This window comes from Triturus cristatus, chromosome 4_1 (assembly GCF_964204655.1).
Source record: "Triturus cristatus chromosome 4_1, aTriCri1.1, whole genome shotgun sequence".
In the NCBI taxonomy this organism is placed as follows: domain Eukaryota; kingdom Metazoa; phylum Chordata; class Amphibia; order Caudata; family Salamandridae; genus Triturus; species Triturus cristatus.
The window spans coordinates 1,165,930,971-1,165,957,372 of record NC_140585.1 but is presented as its reverse complement, the minus strand read 5'-3'; the positions used below and the strand labels follow the sequence as shown (position 1 = coordinate 1,165,957,372).

General features: G+C 47.1%; 1 protein-coding gene across 10 annotated transcripts in view; it reads left to right on the top strand.

Annotated features, from left to right (window-relative positions):
* The window catches only part of WIZ (WIZ zinc finger), an 869,393-nt gene that overhangs the window by 614,342 nt on the left and 228,649 nt on the right, over positions 1-26,402 (top strand). For 7 of the 10 annotated variants that reach the window (XM_085654347.1, XM_085654345.1, XM_085654350.1 and 4 more), the window contains 3 exons: positions 4,511-5,005; positions 6,275-6,811; positions 17,130-17,672. In XM_085654347.1, the coding sequence (XP_085510473.1) occupies positions 4,511-5,005; positions 6,275-6,811; positions 17,130-17,672 (1,575 nt within the window). The remainder of the gene's footprint in view (positions 1-4,510; positions 5,006-6,274; positions 6,812-17,129; positions 17,673-26,402) is intronic. The other 3 variants (XM_085654349.1, XM_085654352.1, XM_085654353.1) reach the window with 3 other exon arrangements.

The window sequence follows — 26,402 nt, the reverse complement described above, 5'->3', positions numbered from 1 at the left end:
GCCGTTGCTAATGTTTAAAATATGTGGCTCTTTCCTCGCACTCTTTTGTAGCCTCTTTCCCTCTCCATCCCACCCGCCCTGCCCAATCCAGCCAGACAGCCCTCGCATCTGAACGCTATATTTCTGTAAACAGGGAACTAATTACACTGCTTTATGTTACTGCTAATACTGTTTATGCACTTTCACAGTTTTGTTATTTCTCCTTCTACAGTTGAAATACATTTATTTAATGTTGTTCAGAATCTGATATTTCCTTTCCAGCCAATTGTTTCAGTAACTCCACGCAACTTCACTCTATGCTATTGTACTCCTACAACTGCACTTCACTCTACCTAACCCACGCCGCTCTGGGCTGCGCCGCTCTAATCTACGCAATGCTGCTCAACACAACTCACTCAGTACAATCTCACTCCATGCAACTCCACTCAGTACAAAGTCACTCCATGCAACTCCACTCAGTACAATGTCACTCCATGCAACTCCTCAGTACAATTTCACTCCCTGCAACTCCACTCAACTTTACTCAGCGCAACTCCACTCTGCTTTACTCCTCTCCGTTGGCTCTCCACTCTACTTTACTCCACTCACTCTTCTCAAGGCCACCCTGCTTGACTCTGCGCCGCTCGGCGTGACTCTGCGCCGCTCGGCGTGACTCTGCGCCGCTCGGCGTGACTCTGCGCCGCTCGGCGTGACTCTGCGCCGCTCGGCGTGACTCTGCGCCGCTCGGCGTGACTCTGTGCCGCTCGGCGTGACTCTGCGCCGCTCGGCGTGACACCGCTTTATTCCACTTTAATGGTTTACTTTACTCCACTGGTTTACTTTGCTTTTCTACACAACTGCACTCTACTCTGCGCCACACCACTTCTTGCAATGCCACTCCACACAACACCACTCCACGCAACCCCACTCCTCTCCTCTCCACAATTGCACTCCACTTTACGCCACTCAAATCCACTCCACGCAAAACCACTACATACAATGCTAATCCGTGCAGCGCCACTCTACTCAACTTCAGTCTACGCCACTCCATGCACCGGCACTCTGCCACTCCACACAACTGCACTCCTCTGCGCAATGCCGCCCCAATCTACACAACTGCACTCCACTCTCTGCCACACCACTTCTTATTGTGCCACTCCAAACAACACCACTCCACGCAAACCCTCTCCACAAGGTTTCACTCTGGTCTGCAACACCACTCCAACCAACTGCACTTCACTCAATGCTACACAGTGGCACCCACTTTACGCCACTCTACTATACTCAACACCACTTGACGCAATGCCACTCAATACAATGCTAATCCATGCAGCGCCACTCTACGGCACTCCATGCAGCGCCACTCTACGGCACTCCATGCAGTGCCACTCTACGGCACTCCATGCAGTGCCACTCTACGGCACTCCATGCAGTGCCACTCTACGGCACTCCATGCAGTGCCACTCTACGGCACTCCATGCAGTGCCACTCTACGGCACTCCATGCAGTGCCACTCTACGGCACTCCATGCAGTGCCACTCTACGGCACTCCATGCAGTGCCACTCTACGGCACTCCATGCAGTGCCACTCTACGGCACTCCATGCAGTGCCACTCTACGGCACTCCATGCAGTGCCACTCTACGGCACTCCATGCAGTGCCACTCTACGGCACTCCATGCAGTGCCACTCTACGGCACTCCATGCAGTGCCACTCTACGGCACTCCATGCAGTGCCACTCTACGGCACTCCATGCAGTGCCACTCCACCCAACTGCACTCTGCACAATGCCGCCCACTCTACTCAACTGCGCTCCATGCAACTGCACTACATTCTGCGCAATGCCACTCTACGCAACTGCACTCTACTTGGCGCCACACCACTTCTTGTAGTGCCTCTCCACACAACACCACTCCACACAACACCACTCCTCTCCACAAGGTTTCACTCTGCTATGCAACACCACTCCAACCAATTACACTTCACACAATGGTCCACAATTGCACTACACTCGACTCCACTCTACGCAGTGCCACACTATTCAAACTCCACATAAATCCCTTCCACACCACATAATTAAACATTCCACCCCACAACACAATTCCACTACACACCACATATATCCAATTTACAACCCATTATCAAACGTAACAAAGTTCAGCAGTACACCACGTAATAAAACTCCACTGCATAACACTCCACAACACAAAATACCATTCATCATAATTACACAATCCCACTCCACAATCCCACTCCACATAATTCCAGTGTACCCCCAAACACATAATTACTACCCACATAATACAACTGTACACCATGTCGCTTAATTCCATTACACAAATCCACTCTATACCACACAATTCCATGCCACAACTAACAGTTCCAATCCAACCCACACAATTCCACTGCATACCACATACATCCTCCACTCCAATCCATAACCTATAGGTAAGAGACATTTACAAAGGCAGTAGTTTTTTTTTTTTTTTTGTACCCAAACACATAGACGTGAAGCTTAGCTCCTACCTATTTATTCTTTTGTCATCACAAAACAGGTAAAGCTGTCCACACAGTTCCACACAATTGCAATCCATGCCACCTAATTTGACACCAAATCCCATAATACACCACAACAGAATTGCACAACACACCAAATACATCTAATCCACACCCCACAATTTCACATCGTGACACAATTTTCAGCAGAACATCATATAATTAAACTCCACTACATACCACTCCGCAACATACCATACCACATAATTACAATCCATAACACGCAATGCCACTCCACATAATTCCAGTGCACTCAATGCCACATATTTACTAGGCCTATAATTCTACATCCCACATGCACCATAATTCCACTACATGCATTTAATCCATGTCACACCACACAAGCCCATGACTAAAAATTCTACAATTTACCCATCCAATCCAACACACAATTCCACTACACACCATATACATAAATTCCATAACACACAGGTAAAACATTGCCATTTAAAATGCAAATAGCTCTTGACTCCAACAAATGCGAGACTGGTTGCATTTTCAATGCTTGTTTATATTCATTTATTTTTGCATTACATATGTATTTTGGCATATTGACTTGGAAAAGCAGCTTTCTTAAAAAAAAATAAGCTGACCATGGGTAATGAATGGAATTAAAATACGTAAATGTATCTTTCATGAACAAATTGTAGATTAATAAAATGGTGGATAATAGTAAGGGCATTTGGATTTTTGTGAGCCTTTAACACCTAATTAGCTATATAATTTGAAGATGTCAAATGTTTCCATCTCAAATGGATGAAGTTACTTTTGCTAGAGAACGTAACAACTTTTTTTGCCATATAAATGAAAGTAATTTAAGCGGCTCCATCTAAAGATTTGTACAGCACTGCGGAACGGTTTGGGGATGTCATCCGGATTATAAAACACGTATTTCAGAGGGCACCGTGACTATAGGAATTCCCTTTCAACTATTACCTTTTTATAACTGAGTTTTGTGAATTAAAAGCACTCGCGCTTCTTATATTTCTAGGCTGCAAACATTATGTACAGTGGCAGTCATTACAGTGGCAGTCATTACTGTAGTATTGGTTCAATTACACATCCACAATTTACATTTTTTCGGTATTGGTGCTGCAATAAATATTGAAAATGTTATGTAATGGTTTACAATCAAATGAAATGGCCAGAGTAGATCACATCTTGTTTCTATTTTTCTGCTTTTTTTTTTTTTACTTGTTTGAGCCAAGCTGAATTTTCTAGAATCTCATTTACTCTAACAAGAACACATTGTGTTACTACTGTTTCTTGCTAGATAGACGACATGAACATCAATGTATCTGCATAATTCTGATTTTTCTTTACACTTAAGTTTTAAGCAACAAAAATGTACTGTAGGAAGTGTGAAGTCTTGTTTCTTTACAGGTTTGTGTCAAATTTTGTTAGCCACCTGGTGTTTGGACTGTGTGGAGTAATTCGTAGGAAGCAACGATTGCTCTCGCAAATATGTAACTTTCATGTGTTAAATTCGACTAAGTCTGTTTTTGTGCCGCTGAAATTCAGCGCCACATTTTAATCACGCTCTTGTCCATCAGTATTCTGCTCTCAGGCAACTTTTGTACTTTTATTAAAAGAAATTGGAGTTGTTGCACTTGCATGCCTCTGTCTGAATGCACGCCGTAGAAAATATAAAACCAACTCGTTTGGTAAGGCTAGAAAATGATCCAGTATATCTGTAATTCAAATTCAAAATGTTTACACTTTTCTCAATCTATCCCAAAAAATGGGAAGGCTAAATGATTTAAAATGGTGTTGAAGTATCCTCTGCATTTGCCAGTGTTCCACCTTTGTAGGTTATCTTATTACTCAATGCAAACCGCTGCCAATACAATTTCCATGTTGTAAAATCAGTGTTCGTAAACATCTGTTCATGGAATTTGATATTTTGGCTGAAGGGCCCAAGAGCCCACTATGTGCATAATGTATGAAGCCTAACTTACCTCTCTTGTTTTTGTAGTGCAGACGCTCACAACGTGTGAAGTGTGTGGTGCGTGCTTCGAAACCCGCAAGGGGCTGTCCAGCCATGCCCGCTCCCACCTCCGCCAGCTGGGTGTTGCAGAATCTGAAAGTAGTGGTGCCCCCATCGACCTGCTGTATGAACTGGCCAAGCAGACCAAAGTCAAGCCAGATAGTACCCCACCGTCTCCTACCCATATCAAGAAACCCAGCTCTCCACCAAAGGAGGGAATGACAAGTCCTCACCCTCCTCTGCTTCCCTTAGGCAAACCTTTAGATGTGCACACAAACCGAGCCATCAAATCTCCCCCGAGCTTTTCCCCGAAGAGTCACCAGCAGTCAAGCTCTCCTTTGAAGAAAGCGTACCCCCAGTTCCCTGCTTCACCCACACCGAAGAATGTGGAGGAGAAGAGCACGAAAATGCACCAGAGTCCTTTGTGCAGCTCTCCAAGATCACATTGGGGTCCGTCTGACGATGAAGGGCCTCTGAATTTGAGTAAGTTTGTTGTATTGCTTGGCATTAATAGGGCACAATCGATTTGGGAGGCCTTGTAATTGTCTATTTGAAGAGAGTTGGAACTATACTTAGCAGAAGACCTGTTTGGTTGAGACGTGCGTTGAGCAGAAAGCCTGGAATTATGCATTTTACTACGAGCTGTGAGCAGAGGATCTAGCCTAGTAGTGCACAGTTCAGAGAAGCAGACAGCAGCAGCCTTTTCCAGTTGGAGATCTTGGCAGCGCAGAGAGCAGGATGGTATGATTTTTGCTGTGAAGTACAGAATATGGCTGTATTTTATTCGGGACTGGGAGAGAACAAGAAGATTGAAGAGCTCCAACGTTGACGCCCATTTGCTTGAATTTGAAGGGCCATGAGATGATGGCTGTAGGGTTTTTTCCCTTTCCCTCGGTTTCTGTGAGATGGCAGGTGCCTAAAAATATTTTTCTTCCATAAGTTATATATTGTAATGGCATCAAGGAGCTTGAATTAGTTGCTGAAAAGTAATCGGTTGCAGTATGTGCACAGTTGCTGGCAGCGCCAGCCGTATATTACCTTGCTAGAGGGGTCAAGCTACTTTTCACAGCCATGTAAAACTGACACCTCCGAGAAAAGCAATATACCAGATTGTCCCCACATACTGTATTTAGTGAAGCACTGCAGTTAATTTGGATTCTACTCTGTTGGTATTGAAATAATGTTGTTTTTCAACCCTTGTTTTCAGATGAGCATAAGAAATTGTCTGAATGCTCTATTGAAAAGTGACTCTTACAGTACCTGTTAAATGCAAGGATCTGAAATGGTGGTAGTTTCCCTTAATGTGGGCTCTTCTGGTGGGAAAGAGTGAAGGTACTTGAATGGCCCTCACATGGAAGCAATTCATTTGAAATTGACCGCTTTATTCAAATTCTTTCAACAGATCCGTTCACTATATGCCTGTGACAATCCATTGATAACGCCCCGAAACGAAGAGGGGGTCGTGCTCTAGTGGTGCTTCTCTGTCTCACCCTGCAGCTCATATTATGATTCAATACTCTTTCTGCTAGCAAGAGTTGATACTAAGCTGTCACACCTGCTAACTGTAGTCCCAGTGTATTAAAATGCTGCAGTGGTATACCATGCTGCAGATGAGATAAAGCACAAAACTTCTGCTCCCCTTTTCCCCTAACAGTAGTGTTTTCGCATGTTAGTCTTTACCCTCTAAGCGTGCATTTCCCGGCTTTTGTAACCCAATTATTTATGCACCCATTTGTTTTCTCCTTTCCATAGCTGTAGATGACGACCCCGATAGTGAAATTGACTGCCAGTTGTGTGGGGCCTGGTTTGAAACCAGAAAGGGGCTGTCCAGCCACGCCAGAGCCCATCTGCGACACCTCGGAGTGGCCGATCCCGACTCCAAAGAGTCGCCCGTCGACCTTCTAAACGAACTCATCTTGAGCGACGACTTCCAAAGCCGCCTCCTCTCCCTCAGGCCCAGCGAAAGAAAATTGTTAGCGGCTGTCGGCCTATCGGAAAAGCCCAGTCCAAAGAACATGGGCACAGCTGCAGCAGGATCGATGGCGGCACTGTCCCTGCCAGGAGGCGGCATGAAAAAACTGCTCCTGCCAGCTGCGGGAGGAGGCGTAATGAAACATCTGCCACCACATTTGAGGCCGTACGGCAAGCAGCAGGCTCCATACCCATCACATTCCTCGCCTCCACCAAAGAAACTCAAGCAGCACATGGCCAGCATGCCGAGGAAGCACAGCCTTTCTCCAGGCTCCTATTGGCCTTCCTCGCCAAGTGAGATGTCTCCCATTAATTTGTGTAAGGTTTCCTCTTGTGCTCGATTTTGGGTCGCGGGAAGAAAGCTAAGGGATCTTTTTCTTTGCGTACCTTTTGAGGTTCTTTATAGCTTTTTTTCTTAAGACTGATACATAGCTAATCCAATTTTTTCTGATTAAATGGAACCCATACATATTTTGGGACTCCACCCTAAAACAATAGTGGCACAGGTTTGTTAGTCTGTACTCCCCAGATGAGTGGTGGCAGCCTCCCTATACATCTCTTTATCTGTAAAGCCACCTTCGTTCCTTTCTCGTTGGCCCAGAACCTTGTCCTCTTTGTGCACCATTGCAGAAAAATGTCTATTTTTTTTTTCTTGATCTCTGGGTTTATAAAGCATATTCATAAGTGTTAGTGAACAGTATGAGTAAAGACTCAAACACACATAGTAGGCTGTGGCTTCAGTATGCTTTGAACTTGCATGTTGCCAATTCCCTAACCAGGCCTGCTAATAGAATCTTAGGATTGACATTTGTCTTCAGTGGTGTTCATTTAACACATAACTCGCACATTATTCCTGGGGATCAGAAAAACAGCAAGGCAAAAACGATGAAGTGCCAATACACTTTGCTCGTTTACTCTATTGTTGATTTTCTGTGATGAGTTACTTTCCTACATGGGATAGTTCTGGGTTTTAAAGCAGTTACCTGAATGGCCGGAATATGTTTTGCACATGTGAATCTGCATAAACCTAAGCTGAAGAAAGTTTAGTAGTGTTGCATTGGGTTCTTCCATTTTTAAATTCGGGCTATAAGTAAACATATTCTGCAGCTGTTAAATAGAGCATTCTGCACCTAGTACCCTTCAGATGACACTCATGCAAATTAATCACAATTTCCCCATGCATGTCTGTACATCTTTGACTATTACCTCATTCTTTTACAACCTCCCAACTTCTCCCATTGCTACTTTGCACCCTCACTGCCCATGTGGCCCTCCCCCTTAGTGTGGGTGGAAAAGCTCAATTTGCACCAGCCGTATTGTGTGCTCAATTTGTTTTAATTTTCTTTTTTGCTGATCTTTAATCTTCTGTAGTTTGGTTACTTTTTTGGTCATTTTTAAGTAGTGGATTGTCCCTGCTGTTTGTGGCAGCTGACCTTCATAACCTCTATTGCCCTGGCTGTTTGTGGCAGCTAGCCTTCCAAAACCTCTATTGCCCTGGCTGTTTGTGGCAGCTGACCTTCCAAACCTCAATTGCCCTGGATGTTTGTGGCAGCTGACCTTCTAAACCTCTATTGCCCTGGCTGTTTGTGGCAGCTGACCTTCCAAACCTCTATTGCCCTGGATGTTAGTGGCAGCTGAAGTTACTTGTGTGCCAGTTTGATGTGTGCCCCTACCATTAATGACGTTCTTCCAGATCAATTGTAGGCAGTCACAGTTCTCTGCAAGTTGCAGTCAGTCACAGTTCTCTGCAAGTTTGAGCATTACTTGAAGTTGGGATGTGGTAGATTGGGGAGAGGGTGGCGTAACGTTCTTGTTGCCCATCTATTTTTTTTCCACAGTACTTATTGAATTTATCAAAACCCTGGGAGACTGTTCCTGATTCTTGCAGAGTAAGCCTAACCCCCACCCCCCGAGATAAATGCAAGACCACAATGGTCTTCCTGGACCTCACTGTACCCTATAACAGTCTCCCCTCAGTCGTATGGAACCCATGTCTGAAGCAGAGGTAAGAGATGTCTTAGTCTATCCTCCGATTTAGCCTGCTGTTCTGAAGTTGTATTTTTGCCGCCTTTCAGATCTGTATTCAAGACCGTTCACGAGGAGTACCACGTGGATTGCACTCATTCCTTCCGGAGCAGATGCAAACTCTGCACTTAAATTCTAACAAAACAAATATTCGTTTTCATCTTCTCCCTTTGAAGGAGCGTGTGGCATGATGACTGTTTTCCACCTCCTTTCACCAGTTCAAATAGCAAACACTTGTATGTACCGTTTTTCTTTTTTAAGATCTTTTGTAAGATCATTCCTGCCTTTTATTTGGCTTATAGACATTGCTCCAGTCAGTGATTCTTTCTTAACTTCATTACTGTAACTCTGTTCCTAGTTTCGCAGCGTGAATCTTTTCTGGATTTACTATGCTGTGCATTATTCAGTCATCTAGTGGTTGGGTCTGAAATGTTGGTATTGCTTCCTTTTTTTTTTTTTTTCGTGGGCGTCGACATACCACCATTTGGTGTCTTTCTGTGACGTCGATGTGCTTCCTCCGGAAGCTCATACCTTTGGTCGCCATATTCAGATTCTTTTTTTCCGCCGTTGGGTCTGGATCGATACGAAAGGAGCTCTAAAGGTTTGGAGAGAAGAATCAATGAAAATTAACAAAAACATCTGGAAAATAACTTTATTGACATACCGGCCGTCGAGTCGGGACACTGGGGCGCAGCGAAGAGGAAAAGAACTAAACTTCAACGTCCTACGGAGAATGCGCATACAGGGGGCTCCCTGTGCGCGGTACTGGACAAGACACCTTTCAAATTCTGCGACAATTGTCACCACAAGTACACACATAAGGATCAGCATCCCGTCTGTAACCTTTGCTTGCCGTTGGACCACCGAAGCGAAGATTACAACGCATGCTCGGCGTTCACCCTGAAGACTCTCTAAGGGTGAGAGAACTGACAGAGAAGAGTCAATTACAGCATGCAGGGTCAAGGATCACCTCCATTGCTTCGAGACCTTGGACTCTCCAGCGAAGAGGAGGGCAGGGTCACCGGAGGGCCTGAAGGCGAAGAGGACGCGCACGTCCCAGTCGTCGAGGTCTAAAAACTCCGAAGGAGGCAAGAGAAGCATCGGCTGCTAAACAGGCAGGTGGCCCACAAAAGAGTGGCTCCAAGTCCTCGAAAGGAGCCTTGGCGTCGAAACATTAGACGTCCGCAATTGCATCCAAGGACAGTCAGTCGGTTCCTTTGAAAAGGACTCCCAGACGGCGAAAACCCCTAGAAGAGACAAAAGCGTTGAAGACCAGTCGCGAAAAGGACTCTTCGATGTCGTAAAAAGAAAGGGTTAAATTAAACGAGCTCTGACATCAACGTCGTCAAGCTATAAAAGAAAGGCAGAAAGTCTTGACGCAGAAACACAAGCGTCAGAGTTGAAAAAGAAAAGTCTCGAAGCCGAAATGGTGAGTATCTGGCAACGCAAGAAAGATTTCGCCGAGAAAATAAAGCAATTCAAAAATCCGCCGAAAATTACAAAAGACGCTGAAAAAGACATCGAAGAATTAGAGCCGCCGACAATACCAGAACCGGTAGAGTAAGATGATTACTACTTCGAGGACTAAGGAGAGGAAGAGGGCCAAACCTATCATGGTTCGACGACCTCGGCGCCACAAGATCTACAGTGGCAAGATCTCGACGCAGAATCACCAGAGGAAGGGGTGGATTCATACCCCTCGAGGCCTTCACCACCAGATGACATTAGGATGTACAATCAAGTAATAAAGAATGCAGCAGACACTTATGGAGTGCAATTAGAGGAAGAAAAGCCTCAATCATGACCTTGCTGCCTACACAGACAAGGAGCCAAGTCCTTCCCATGCTGCCAAGTGTGTTGGACCAGGGTAAGGAAGCCTTTAAAGAACCTGCTACATGCACGGCAGTTGCACCAAGGGGTGAGAAAAAGAACAAACATTCCTGAAAGGATCCTATGTCCATTAGGTCTGTGCCAGCTGATTCATGATAACTTCCACAGCCCGAAAGAGAGCAAATGTACCCACCAATGTTGGACTACCATCAGACAAAGAGAGCAAAAGAATGGATCTCATGGGAATAAAGGTGGAAAGAAGTGTGGCAATACAGTGGAGCATCACAAATTCTAATGCATTAATCAACAGACATGCTTATCAGCATTGGGAGGAAGTAGGTGAACTACTAAAACACCTGTCAGACCAATTCCAAAGAAGGGCAAGCCACTTAGTGGAAGAGGGGAAGAACATGGCGAGCACATGTTTAAAATCCGCCCTAGATGCTGCAAAAATATCTAGCAGACTGGTGATGATCGGGATCACTGAGAGAAGGCACGCCTGGCTATGAGTTTCAGGTTTCAAACCAGAAGTACAAAATAATGTATTGAACTCCCCGTTCAATGGTGAGCAACTATTCGGAGCCGCTGTGGATGACAAATTGAACCAATTGAAAAAAAAGAATGAGAAGGCAAGGTCCATGGGGGCACTACAGTTCAGAGGCATGCGTAGGGGAACACCCTCATGGAGACCAGCTGGCAGGGGTAACCACCACCCTGTACCCTCGAACCAACATTTCAACGAGGTTACCAAGGAGTAAGCCATGGCCAACAACAACACAGTTGGCAATACCAACGTGGAAGACAATCCTTTCAAGGGCGCCCTCGAGGAAGAGGACAACTGCAGAGAGGGGGACAGCAACCCACCTCCAAGTGACTTCACTGCAAGATTTGCGCACACCCAAACGACAACTAAGAGGGTGCAACAAGAGACAAACCCAAAACAAGAACATGTCCCAAAGAACAAACAATTCCTCCAACATATAACACCAGTGGGAGGCAGGATAAAAAACTTCTTCCAGGAGTGGAAGAAAATGACATCCGACAAATGGATATTAAACATAATACAATACGGATACTGCATAGAATTTGCAAAACCACCTCCAAGCAAAAGACCACATAACAAGGTTCATTCAGCAAAGGAACTCTCATTTGCTCGAAGAAGCAAGAGCTTCTGAACAAAAATGCCATAGAGAAGGTACCATACAAGGAAAGGAACAATGGTGTGTATTCCACGTACTTCCTCATACCAAAGGTGGATGGAACCTTACGACCAATACTAGACTTAAGGTTCCTAAACAAATTCATAAAGACTCAAAAAATTCAAAATGACAGCCTTACAAGAATAAATACCTCAGGTACAGGAAGGGGACTACATGGCAACTATAGATGTAATGGATGTTTACTTGCACATCCCCGTGAACAGCAGCCACAAAGGCCTGTTGAGATTTGTGATCAACAAAACACATTACCAATTCACGGTGCTAGCATTCAGACTGAAATCAGCACCCAGAGTCTACACAAAATGCCTAGCAGCAGTAGCGGCCCACCTAAGAAGGCAAGGGATTCATGTTTATCCATACCTAGACGACTGGTTAGTAAGAGCAAGCTTATACAATCTTTGCAAAAAGCACATACAGAAAGTCATAGACATTGGTCCAACTCGGTTTCGCAATACACTGGGAAAAATCGTCAATAGAACCAGAACAAGTAAAGATATTCTTTGGGGTCGAAATCAACACAATATTAGGAAAGGTATTTCCAAGCACGAAGAGAACATTAGCGATACTGAAGGAGACACATCTATATCACAAGGGGTAACCTCGGACAGTGGGCAAAGTGCTAGGGATGATGGCTTCATGCATTTATCAAGTCACAAACATTTGACTACACATGAGACCATTCCAGGAATGGATTCAACAGCAATGGTCACAGGCAACAGGGAGTTGGGAGGCGCTAGTGGTTGTCGCACAAACAGTTCATCAAGAGATGGCATGGTGGAACAGAAAGAACATAGCACAGGGGAGACTTCTCACACAATCCACTCCAACAGTGACCATTACAACAGATGCTTCCCAACTAGGGTGGGGAGCGCAGATGAACAACATCAAAGTAAGGGGATTGTGTATACAACAGAATGCGATAAAATACATCAACTTCCTGGAGTTAAAGACCATGTTCCTAGCCTTAAAAGCCTTTCAGAAAGAGCTTTACGGGAAGAGGGTGTTAATCCAAACGGACAATAAGACTACCATGTTTTACATCAACAAACAAAGAGGAACACAATCGATAACACTATCAACCCTAGCCCAAGAACGATGGAGATGGGCAATACCAAAGAAAATAGTTACTAGCAAAACATCTTTCAGGGAAGGACAATGTAAAGCAGACAGGCTGAGCAGGCAATCATCAGCATCACAGGAATTGGAAATGAATCAATCGGAAATCCTAAAGATTTTCAAAAAATCTCCGCAAATCAATCTATTTGCAACATCCAAAAATGCAAAATGAGAACATTTCGCATCCATGCAACCGTGCAAACAGTCCCTAGGGAATGAGCTTTGGATAGACTAGTCAGGGACATTTGCTTGCGCTTTTCCCCCTATACCACTGCTACACAGGGTATTCAATAAGTGCAGGATCAGCCATATGACATTAATACTCATAACACCTCAGTGGGCCAGACAAACCTGGTTCTCAAAGATAATGGAGATGACTCAAGCGGCAATGCACAAGTTCCCCAACAGAAAGGACCTCTTAACAATGCAAAACGGAAAGGTGCTGCACCCAGAACCAGATATCCTAAGCCTGGCAGCATGGCTCCTGAGGACTGACATTTCTAATAATTAGACACCTAGAGAATACTGGATGGTTGGTGTCTAGTGTGGTTCCCAACTCTTTTTTTTCTACCAGAGAACCCCTTACAAACGCCAGATGTTGAGTTTCCCCATTTGTATGCGACAGAAAGCTACATAATTTGTAGAAATGGCAGCAGTCCTACCACCCAGTGTTCCTTCACTTCTCCCTATAACAAGCATTGAAAATGCAATAGGTGTTGCCTTTGATTAATTTAAAGCCATTTGCTTTGCTAATGGTATTGTATAGCAAAGCAAATGGCTTTAACTTAATGAAAGGCGAGACCTATTGCATTTTTAAAGGCTAAGGCAGGGGGGATTCATCATAAATACAAGCTTAACGTCTTGTAATAGTAGTCCTTCATTTATAATGAAGGAATATCACAAGTCCAGGAATGCAATTAAAAGCAGAACGTGATGAGATCCTCATGCCGGGATGGCACAACTTCAACCTCTCGGAACTATCCCTGTGCCCAGTTACTATAGAACGATGTGTGACCCTTTGTACAGCCCTCTGTGTAATTTGCTGTGCATCATCATCTGTCTCTCATAATACACACACCCATTTGCCTTTGGCATGTACATATTAGTGCTCCCCTGACTCTAAACACTCAGTGCTCACCTTGGGCACAGCATCTAATGCTACCCAAATGTACAGTATCTAGCTCTCCCATAAAGCACATTAGCCAAAGCTCCCTTGAAGACAGGTTGAAGACTTTAAGGCAATCACAAGTCACAGAGATAAAAGGACTGCACAAGAATTAGACACGGTGTCCTGGGGATTAAAAAAAAGGATCAGAGAATCAAGTTGCCAGGGGGTACGAAGTCTGGAATATATGCAGATTTTGGAAATGAATCTGGCGCCGGGCCGATAATGCGGTCACATAACCATTCCCCTCACATACAGCCATTAAATGCAAACTTTACCATAATCCACCTCTCCCCCACATAAACACAAAGCCATCACGCACACAGATATCGCAAGCCTAAGCCCCTGACTTTGGAGCTAGGGAACCAGGGTTGAGTCCCGGCGCCTGGTCAACATCTTGTGATTCTAGGCAAAGCACTTAATCTCCCTGTATCTAAAGCAATAAAAAAAAGTTGGACCTTGTGTAATGTAACCTGGTGTTCAAGTAAAGCGGTCGCGTGCCTCTAACCCAAGTTCGCGCGATATAAACCTGCAAACAAAAAGCATTGCATCGCATGCAGACATCGGTTGCTAACCCAGCCATCACTCCACCTACGCACAAAGCCTTCACAGACAATATGTATTGCAATCGCACAGTTGCATGTAGGCATCCATTGGATACATAATCATTACACACAAAAAGCCACTACTCAGCCATCACGCACACGGCCACACACACACACACATTGGAATCGCTCAACGAATATGTGCAGATATGTAGAAACATGCAGCCATCGGCCCTCGGAACCGCTTAACTCGCCTCTGGTCTGTTCAGCGTGTGCACCACTAGCAAACCGTCTGACCACGGTCCTGTAGTGGACCATAATAGGTGTGTGTGTGTTTCCACCTCGCCAACAGTGCTTGTGTTTTCTGGTATACAGTGAGCTCTGTCGGAACCGCTGACGGGTGAAACTCGCACAAGTGCGGCGCTGTGGAGAGGGAAGGGGCTAACAGCCGTGCCAGGGGTGTATGTGGCTCGTCAACTTCCAACAACTCTGCGCTGCAAAGCGTGAAAGCACACAGTCCGTGCAGCGGAGCAGGGTGGGTGAGGGTCAGCCGTGTGGCTGCTCAAGCACCAGGAGTGGGACGTGTGTGCGGGCATGGGAGGCAGGCAGGTCTGTGAGGGATGAGCCGGCCTCGTCCTTGCCTGGGGTTTGGTAGCTCTTAGGCAGAGGGTGGTGGTGGGTCGAACTTCTTACCGTCACCACAAAAGTGTGGTAATAGCAGCAACCTCCTTTCACAGCAGCAGTGTTTGTGAAAAGGGAGATCTGTGCCCCTAACACAAGTGTGTGTGAAAACAGAAGGGACCGCCTGCCACTGCCAAGGCAGAGTGCTCGAGAGGAGCACGGGAGCAGTCTTCCACTAAACACAGAGGCGAGAAGGGGAGAATGGCACCGCCGCACTGAAGTCAACTCACCAGCCAGCGACAGACCAATGAGAGAGCTGGCTGGTGCATGCGCCAGGCGTGAAGCCAACGTGGTTGCAGGACGCTTGGTGCATGCTCCTTCACGGCTCTTGTGAAGACATTTCTTAGCTTGTTAAATAAACAAGCTGATAAGAAATGGATAAGAAATGTCTTCACGACAAACGCAAACCAGGCGAGCCAGTCCGGCTCGGGGAGATAGGGCGTCCACAGAAAACCCTCATTTCCAATGTCAGGCCACCGTTTAGCATAAATGGTGACGCCGGCCAATGGAAATGAGGGGCGGGGCTTAAAGCCCTCTTCTAAAAGTCCTCTCTTACAAAATCTCTTGCTGAGGCAGAGCAGGGCTCGGCCCTGCAACGCCACACCTAAAAGCTGTACCCCACGTGTGAGTGGCCCATGACGGGATCAGGCTAAAACTGACTGTGTGAATTAATGCTTAGTCGTGTGGTGGGGGGTGCTGGGTGCCAGACCTAATAAAACAAGTCTTCTTTTCCCTATACCCACCATTTGTATTTCTGCCCCCCCCCCCCCCCCTGATGGAGAACGCTAGTTGTTTTAACCCTCTGAACTGCCCTGCTGGCGGAGGCTTAAAATACCCAATTGACAACAGGAATTATTTTGGCCAAGCCAAACAAAAAAAAACACAGGAGACCTAGTGGTGAGCTTGGATGGCTAGAAAGGCCTGCTAGATTAAAAAAAAAATATATATATATATTAATGGAGTGAAAAATTGGCTTTCTTTGCATTATCCTTCATCCTTCCAGTCGCTTTGTTATCCACTGACCCTATCCCTCCTTCCCCGTAAGGTTTGTCCCATGGAGAGGGTGGGAGCGTTTCAATGCATTGATGAGCCTTGCTCATTTTATCTCTTGCTACAACTTTTTTCCCTAGTGTCTTGTAGTGCTGTTAGCGCCTTGGAAAATTGTGGATTAAATTGCCCAACTCTGATTGTGCATGGGGAGGTGAGGTGGAAGTTGTCTTGTGGTGCTTTCAAGCGACCATTGGGTTGGGGACCCTCGCCTGCCAATTAGCGGCATGCTTCATCATAGGCCTTCCTCCTTGCATTTGTTGACACCTAACGGAGTCTAATTATTCCTCTGCAGTTCATTCTAACCTTACTACTAATGATCGGATTAAGGTATTTGTGTCAATTCGGAAGTAGTTTCAACCTTTCTCTTCAGTCATGTGATAAACAAGAGCTTCACGCGTGTCAGATTGAGCCCATATTAATTGGAAGATGTCCGCTTAGGCAATGCATCGGTCCTGTGATGAAGCATGTCACCAATCTGTGAGTTAAGGCACTTCGTCCTTTTAAACGAGATTTTCCAGCAGAGTGGCCATAGATTTTTCATACTAGGTCACTAGAGACCGAGTTAGAGCTTTACAATATACAATCTCGTGGAAATGTTCCCAGATTACCTTATGAATATGTAGCTTTTGGAAAATGTAAAAATCACCATCTCTCAGTCCTTGAGATTATATATACACACACACGAAGATGTTAAACACCCCCAAAAGGAGACACAGGTTTTCTATACCACAGCATTGTTTTAATGCAATCTTTATTGACTTACCCAAATGTACCATTTTTTGTCCTGTTGAAATTAGAGAATAGTGGCTTAAAGTACATTAAGGGTGTTGTTAACCGTAAGATAGTGGCCTACTACATTAGTTTAAGAAATTGTGCGGGATCTCTCTGGACATGATCTCCTTTTCTTGCTTGCATTGACCCCTTTACTTAAGATATTTGCTCATGCTTTATGGCTGTGTCCCTGGAAGTGATCCTAATAACAGATCTTTCTTTTCACGTTTCAGCCTCTGGAGCAGAACCTGTGCGCGACATTCGTTGTGAGTTCTGTGGAGAGTACTTTGAGAACCGGAAAGGACTGTCCAGCCATGCCCGCTCTCATCTGCGCCAAATGGGTGTAACTGAGTGGTACATGAATGGATCCCCGATTGACACAATGAAAGATCTGCTTAAGAGGAGGTCACAACCCAGGCTCTCCTCAAATTCTCCTCTACAAGGACCAAATCCCTCCCCCAAACCCATGCCTAAATCGGTAATTAACTCTGTATCCATGGGGACCAATAGCCCTGTTGAGATTAGAGTGCCAACCATCCCGAAGAAAATGCCCATGCCACCAGGCAGCCCGATGGCACGCTCTCCACAACTTTCACCCCCTACTGCTAGGAAGATGTTCCATAGCATGTCTCCCCCTTCCATGCACAAGAAACCAAAGCCAGAACACATGAAGTTTCATTTCAAGCGGGAAATGATGCCTGTAAACATGTCCAATGAGCATCTTGCTGTGAACAGAAGCTGGGAGTCGCAGGATGATATGTCTCCTCTCAATTTATGTGAGTGTTTAGCCAACCTTTTTTGTCTAATTTTTTGTAAAGTAGTTTTCTTTACATTTGTCCCTTTTGTTTTCTTTACATTTGTCCTTTATTGCAACACACATCCATCATTGCTTCTTGCTTCCATTTGTGAAATTCCTTACAGATCCCCGATTTTAAATGGATCCTACTTTCAGCCCCATGTGACTGTACTTTGTTCATTCACTTTAGCATTCGTTTACGTGGAAGTCGGGTACACAAACTAAGCAGAGCTCCAGAGGATCTTTGACAACAGTTTTGTATTGCAAAAGGTACATCTGGCAAAGTGAAGCCACCTTGACAGGTTGAAACTGGGGAAATGACATGCAGTTTACAATCACAGTTTAAGTACTCAGAGTTAAATGTGTCCAGTTTTTCCAGAAGGTAAATGTGAAGTGATATTTAGTCAAAGTTTAGTGCTTTAAGTTTCTGTCACTTAATCAGAAAATTGAATGTAGAGTTTAAATGCTATATCTGAAAGAAACACGTTAGTTAGGTTCCTTACCTTAGAATATCCCCAGGCGTCAGGGTGGATCCGGAAAGATTTTCATCAGCAATACCCTTGCGCGTCACTACGTGTCGTCTGCGGCTCCGCGTTCGGCGTCGTGATCGCCAGGGTGACGTCGTCGGAGTACTTGGACGCCGCCCTCGCACGCTGACGTCAGTTCTTCTTTTTACCGTGCCCGTAAGTGCAGATCCGGGAAGAGCATACCCTTTAGTCACTTTTTGACTAAACTGTTTAAACTTTTTTGGTTCCTCTTTCGAGTCGACCTCGACTCCTCGTGGCGGTAGGGAGTCCCGGGTTCAAGCCGTGCGACGCCTGTCACCGCCTGATGTCTGTCACGGATCACCACCGCTGGTGTCTCTACTGCCTTGGGGCCGACCATGATGCCGAGTCATGCCTCGACTGCTGGGCCTTGACCTCGAAGGCTAGGCGGGAGCGGTCCCGCAAGCTGCTCGAGATGCGTCAGTCGGCTCCACGCCGCTCAAGGTCCCGGTCGAGGAGGAGGTCGAGGGACTGGTCGCGGAGCCGCAGCAATCACCGCTCGTCTGGGTCGAAGTCCTTGCATTCCGGTAAGTAGTAAGAAGTCGAAGAGGTGACCTCGCTCTTCTGACTCCCCTTGCTGGTCGCGCGACTCAGCTGAGGGTTCGGGTGGCACCACCCGCCCGGCTCTGTCGGAACCGCCGGAGTCGCATCCGGCCCCATACCCTCCGGTCCCTGAGCCTAATGCGACTCCGAGCGAGATCTGAGACTTCCTCGTGGCCATGTGGAGTCTCGCTCCGCCGTCGAGGCCTGCCGGCACGCCTTCGGGCCCCGCAGGTCTGACTGGCAGGACTGAGCAGAAGAGCTTGGGGGTGCCAGTGGTCTCGACACCTCTCCTGACATTGGCTTCATCTCTCCTCCCTCCGTGGCTATGGAAGAGGGTGCTACCTATTCTGTGGTGCTGCGCAGGGCTGCCGAAGCCCTTCATCTGGAGCACCCTGCAGTGGCCGTGGGGACTAACCTCCTCACTGCAGGGCTCTCAAAATGTACTCGCCCGCTCGCAAATGCGAGTCAATTTTTTTCAAGGCGAGACAGTTTTCAGGCCTACTTGACCGGCCTGGCGAGTGAGCTCTTCATTCCCAGCCGGCCGAATACTTACACACATTAACCTGCTAACTTATATCAGTACGGGCGAAACGGGCAGAGAAGGTAAAGGACTCTGTCTTTTCCTCCGTTCCCAAAGAAGACAGACATTGTCTGGTTCCCCTGCCGCTGGCAGCTGCCCCTCACCCCCTTTTTGTTCCCCCTCTCTCTTCCCTCTCTTACTGTCGCCTCATGCTCATTTAGTAAAACCGAGACTTCAAGAAACGCGTATTACCTTCTCTTTCCTCCTTTCGTTTATTTGCTCCCTTGTGAAATGGATCCAAAAAAGAGAAACACTTGCTGGATACGTCGGCTTTTCCCGACATTTTTCAGTTCGAGGCATGTGGGCTGCTGAATTCATATCTGTGCATAGATCGCCGCCTAGTGTTGGGTCCGGATGATTTTACATTGTTGTCCTGGAAGATTCTTCGAAGTATCCTGAGATGGGTGACTCCTCCCCTGGACCACAGTGCGCATGGGCATCCTCTCCATCCCCAGATTGTTTTTTTCCGCCATTGGGTTCGGATGCAACTATCTTAGCTCAACTTCGGAATACTTAGTTTTAGGCCAAAAGGCCTATAGTTTTCGTCGGTACAGTTACCATTCGGTGTCGACTACTAGTTCTAGTGCTCTACACCCTCTTCCAACTTTCGGACCGAATTGGTCCAAACTTCGACGCTCGATCGACGATGGAATCGAGGACTCCGTTCAAGAGGTGTCCGTTGTGCCACACCAAGTACCCTCATATCGACGTCCACCCAGTCTGTAATAAATGTCTCTCGCCGGATCACGACGAATCGAAATGCATGGCCTGTGCACGGTTCCGATCCAAGAAGACTCTGCGGAACAGACGGGCGGTGCGGCTCGAGGCGCAGCAAGCAGCGCCCGCACCCACCAACATATTCAGCACCGAGGACGAGGACGCCGAGAGCGTGGAAGAAATAGTCTCTAGCCCCGCTTCAGAGCATGGTTCCCAATCGGACGACGATGACGAAGGGCTCTTTCGACGTGAAGAAGCCGTCGACGAGGTAGCGGACTTCGACGAAGCCTATGGGGCCGAAGAAGACAGCTCTCCCGAGGAGCTAGGCCAATCCGTCGAAACAGAGGCCGAAATTGTACATCGTCGTCAGGCTCCGGTCGAGGGATCGCCTTCGGGCCTTACCCAAGACCTAATACATGGTTCCTCGGCCCCGCCATCGAACACTATGCAAGAGCCACTATTACCAAAGACGACCGGGTTGTTAAACCCAAACACATCCATCGCTCCAGTCCCTTCAAAATCGAAAGTGAAACTGGTGGTGGTCGGATCAAAGGCGTCGACACAGTCCACTGCCCCGGCGCCGAAGCCGAAAAAAGTCGTCGGCTCCGAACGCGTACAGAGAGACTTCGGTGCCGAGCTCACCGCAGCAGACGCGGTCGACGCACAGAAGAAGCGCGCCCTCGGGCACCACAAGGCACCGACACCTTCGGCGCCGACACCGAAGCCTGTAACCTCCGCAGTCAAAATGGCCGCCTCGGCTACGTCGACGCCTAAAGCACCGATGCCTAACAAGTCCTCGACTACGTCGACTATCGATGCATCCCTTCAAACCAGTGACCCCCTTCCGACAAAAAAGTCGGGGTCGGCCTCGACGCCTACTACCAAGATGCCCACCAAACCACCATCTCAGTTTGCTGTGCAGCAGGTCTCTGCATCTCTACAACGCATCCGTGACCGGGTAGCCCTCCACTCTACCTCGGGTCCTGACACTACCTCACCCTGTAGAGTGCACTCGGAGCCCACCAACATTACATTTGGGCTGCCACCGACATCGGCACCGAAACTATTTCAAATTCGGACACGTGTCCTCCACACACAGTCCACCACCTCTGGCCTAACAGAACAAGACTCTTCAGGGCCGCAATTTATCGACGCCGACACTGGCAGGCTAATACTCCACAAGCGCAAAATAACGCCAGTCAGAGAAGAGGTGCCATACAAAATTCCTCTTAAACGCAAGCTACCGGCGGAGCAGGAACCAGTGCTACAAGAACACTTCCATCCCCTCCAACTAGATCTGCAGTCCTTTTCTCCTACCCCTTCTGAATCGGACCCGATACAGGAATATGGTGGGGACGATACCATCTACCCCGAGGACGCAGATCCCGATGAACCACAAGACCCTGATCAGGCATGGGATGACCCCACAGACCAAAGTATTGCGCCACATACTCAGGATGCGCAACTCTACAATATTAAAACGTCTCCTACAGAGGACACGGCCGCATTTAATGCCCTTATCGAACGGGCTGCTGCTCATCATGGGGTGGAACTGCATTCTGACGCCATTGAGGAGGACTTCCTGCTTGACACTTTCGCATCTTCAGAAAGGACTGTCAAGACTCTGCCAATGCTTAAAGGGGTTTTGAAGCCTGCCAAAGACCTTTTCAAGGACACCACAAGAGCCCGGGTGTTAAACCCCAGGATTGAAAAGAAATATAAGCCTGCACCTGGTAACCCTAAATACATTAGGGGTCAGTTGCCATTAGACTCTATGGTGGTTGCCAACGCTCGCAAAAGAGCCCACTCGCAGACGACTGGTGATGCTCCTCCCCCAGACAAAGAGTCAAAGGTCCTTGAAACATCGGGCAAACGTGTTGCAGCGCAAGCAGCGAATATCCTGCGCATTGCCAATACACAGGCACTCCTGGCACGTTATGACAGGTCACATTATGACACGCTGGAGTCACTGCTCCAACATCTACCAGAGGAGTATAAAGAGTCAGTGGAACTCCTCATTAGAGAAGGACAACTCCTCACTAATGCGTCTATAAAATGCGCCCTAGACGCAGCTGACACAGCGGCCAGGGCAATAAACACAAGTGTCATGCTGCGACGCCATGCCTGGTTACGCATCTCAGGCTTCAAACCCGAGATCCAAAACAATATTCTCAACTTACCGGTTAACACTGAATTTTTATTTGGCCCAGACGTTGACACTACCCTAGAGAAAATAAAAAAAGACACAGACACTGCCAAATCGATGGGGGCGCTACAAACGCAACAATTCCGTAGTGGCTCCTTTCGTCGCACTGGAAATAGGGGAACGTCAAGGGGTCAGGTGTCACAACAACAGTATGCTAAAGGTGGCACACAAACCACCTACGACAAAAACAACAGGGGTGGATATCGTGGATCCAGCACCAAGGGCAGGGGACGTGGATATGGCAACACCAGGTCCTCCCCAAAGAACAAACAGTGACGCCCTCTCCCTACCCCCCGACCACTTAACACCTGTCGGGGGACGACTCCAGCTGTTCCTGTCCGCATGGAAGAACATCACCACGGACAGGTGGGTCAGGGACATCATTCAACATGGGTACTGTCTGGAACTAACTTCCACTCCACCCAACATACCACCAAAGCACCGTCCTATGTCAGCCGAACACTTGGATTTACTCAAGCAAGAAGTGCTTGCTATGCTCGCAAAAGGGGCCATAGAAGTAGTGCCCATCGCCCAGCAGGGCACAGGGGTGTACTCTCTGTACTTCTTGATCCCAAAAAAGGACGGCTCGCTCAGACCTATCCTAGACCTGCGACCCCTAAACCTATATATACTATCGGAGCATTTCCATATGCTCACCCTCCAACAGGTTTTCCCACTACTCAGTCAGGGGGATTTCCTAGCTACGCTAGACCTGAAGGATGCATACTTCCACATACCAATACACCCTTCACACAGGAAATACCTCAGATTCACTATTCAAGGGAATCACTATCAGTTCAAAGTTCTCCCCTTCGGAGTAACAACAGCACCCAGGGTCTTTACCAAGTGCCTGGCGACAGTGGCCGCGCATCTGCGAAGACAAAATATTCACGTCTTCCCTTATTTGGACGACTGGCTAGTTCAGGCCAAGTCAGCACAACAATGTGCCACCCACATGTCCCACACCATTCACCTTCCTCACGATCTGTGATTCTCACTAACTTACCCAAAATCAAGTCTCCAACCTGCGCACGTACAACAGTACTTAGGCGCAACAATCAACACTCTGGCTGCCACAGCGCAGCCAACTTTAGTGAGAATCAACAGCATGCAACTGCTGATCTCAAAATTCAAACCTCAACACTCCCTTCCGGCGCGAGTGTTTATGCAGTTGATAGGCATGATGGCCTCCTGCATTTTCATAGTCCCACACGCGAGACTACATATGCGCCCGCTTCAGGAATGCTTAGCACGTCAATGGAATCAGGCTCAAGGGCAACTAAAAGACCTAGTGTTGGTGAGCGGCCGGGCATACAACTCTGCATTGGTGGAATCCACAAAACCTTTGCAAGGGCCGACCGTTCCAAGAGCCTGTTCCACAAATAATACTGACAGCGGACGCGTCTCTCCAGGGATGGGGAGCTCATGTACTCAATTACACAGTGCAGGGACTATGGACTACACAACAAAAAAAGATGCACATCAACCTTCTGGAACTGATGGCAATCTTCCTGGCAATGAAAGCATTCAAAGTACACCTGTGCAACAAGGTCGTGTTGATCCGGACGGACAACATGACTGCCATGTACTACATACAGAAGCAGGGAGGAACACACTCTCCACAGTTGTCTCATCTGGCTCAGAGCATGTGGAAGTGGGCCATTCAGAGGAACATATTCCTCATGGCGGAACACCTCCCGGGCAAGGACAACCAGATGGCGGATCTGCTCAGCAGACACAGCCACCAAATGCACGAGTGGGAGTTACACCCATCAGTACTCCAACCGTACTTCCAGCAGTGGGGTCCTCCAGAGATAGACCTATTCGCCACAAGGGAAAACGCAAAATGCCAAAGCTTTGCCGCCAGGTTCCCACATCCACAGTCGCAGGGCAATGCGATATGAATGAACTGGTCCGGCAGATTTGCGTACGCTTTTCCCCCAGCGCCGTTGATACCGCTGGTGGCACGCAAACTGCGACAGCACTCACTGACACTCATCCTGGTTGCTCCAACATGGGCACGCCAGCCATGGTACACCACCTTTCTGGAACTTTCCGTGGTGCCGCATCAAAGGCTGCGGATCAAACCCGCGCTTTTGACGCAGAACCATGGAGAAATTCAGCACCCAGATCTGCAACAGCTGAACCTGGCAATCTGGCTCCTGAAGTCCTAGAGTTTGGCTACCTAAACCTGCCACCTGACTGTATGGAGATCATTAAGGAAGATAGGAGACCCACTACCAGAGCTTGCTATGCAGCCAAATGGAAGAGGTTTGTCATTTATTGCAACAACAATCACATTAACCCGCTAGACACATCTATTCAGAACATAATCTGCTATCTATTACACCTATACCGATGCAATCTGGCATACACCTCAATACGTGTCCATTTAACAGCAATAGCAGCCTATCTCCAAAACAGGCAGCACCTCTTTGTTCAGAGTGCCTGCCATCAAAGCCTTCTTGGAAGGACTTAAACGGGTGATTCCCCCAAGGCACCCCCCAGCACCGGTGTGGAACCTCAACTTGGTCCTCACCAGACTAATGGGTCCACCCTTTGAACCTCTCCATTCTTGTGAGATTCAATTCCTCACCTGGAAAGTGGCTTTCCTGGTTGCCATCACTTCCTTAAGAACAGTTAGTGAACTCCAGGCACTAACCATTCAGGAGCCATTTATACAAGTTCACGCAAACCGGGTCGTACTACGTACCAACCCCAAATTCATGCCTAAAGTAATATCGCAGTTCCACATGAACCAAACCATTGAACTGCCTGTTTTCTTTCAAAACCCACAAAATGTCGCTGAGAGGATGCTCCACACACTAGATGTGAAAAGGGCCCTCATGTACTATATTGACAGAACTAAAAACTTTAGGAAGACTAAACAACTCTTCGTTGCCTTCTCTCCACAACACAAAGGCAACGCCATTTCCAAATCAGGTATAGCCAGATGGATCGTTAAATGTATCCAAATTTGTTATCAAAAAGCTAAACGCACATTAACGATTCCACCACGAGCCCACTCAACACGAAAGTTAGGGGCGTCCATGGCTTTCCTGGGAAACATTCCTTTACAGGAAATATGTAGAGCAGCCACATGGTCCACTATACATACATTTACCAAACACTACTGTGTAGATGTACACTCAAAACAGCAGGCAGCTGTAGGACAGGCTGTTCTCAAAACCCTTTTTCAGACCGCTGCAGCTGGCACTGGTAGCCGCCGCTAATAGAGGGTACTGCTATATATTCTATGCACAGATATGAATTCAGCAGCCCACATGCCTCGAACTGAATATGCTACTTACCAGTATGCATCTGTTCTTGGCATGTAGGGCTTCTGACATTCATATCGCCCTCCCTCCTCCCCGGCGCCTGTAGCAGCTGCAGCTCTCAGAATTACTGTAAGCATGGTCATCACTTTCTGTATCTACTCCATCACTGCCACAATGGCGAAAAACAATCTGAGGATGGAGAGGATGCCCATGCGCACTGTAGTCCAGGGGAGGAGTCACCTATCCCAGGATACTTCGAAGACTCTTCCAGGACAACAACGTGCAAACATCCGGACCCAACACTAGGCGGCGATCTATGCACAGATATGAATGTCAGCAGCCCTACATGCCAAGAACAGATGCATACTGGTAAGTAGCATATTCAATTTCAAGTGCAGCCTCGGGGTGGAGAGAAATAAAACATTCAAAATATGAAAAAAAAAACTAACTAAAGCAAGACAGAGTGGTTGCAAGGTGGCCAGATAATCCAGATTGAGTTATTCACCCCTAAACACATTAGCGCCACTTTACAGTGTTTGCCAGTGAAGCGCTACTTTCGTTTTCTCCTAGCTCTTTGAACAACATTGTTTTTCCTGGGTGGGAAAGTGCACTATTCCTGGAGGTACTGAAGTACCTGCTTGATGGGTGAATTGGAAAACAAAATGCATACTGTGGCTCTGTATTCACAAATGTGGTCTTTTTAAACCACACTGCTTACGTTTTGTAAGGATATAAGCAATGGGCATTGAAACTGGCCCCTTCTGGACCCTGTAGTCATGGACTTAACTTTTCGGACAAAAGCACTCACTAATTTCTGAATAATGAGTGTAAAAATAAAAAG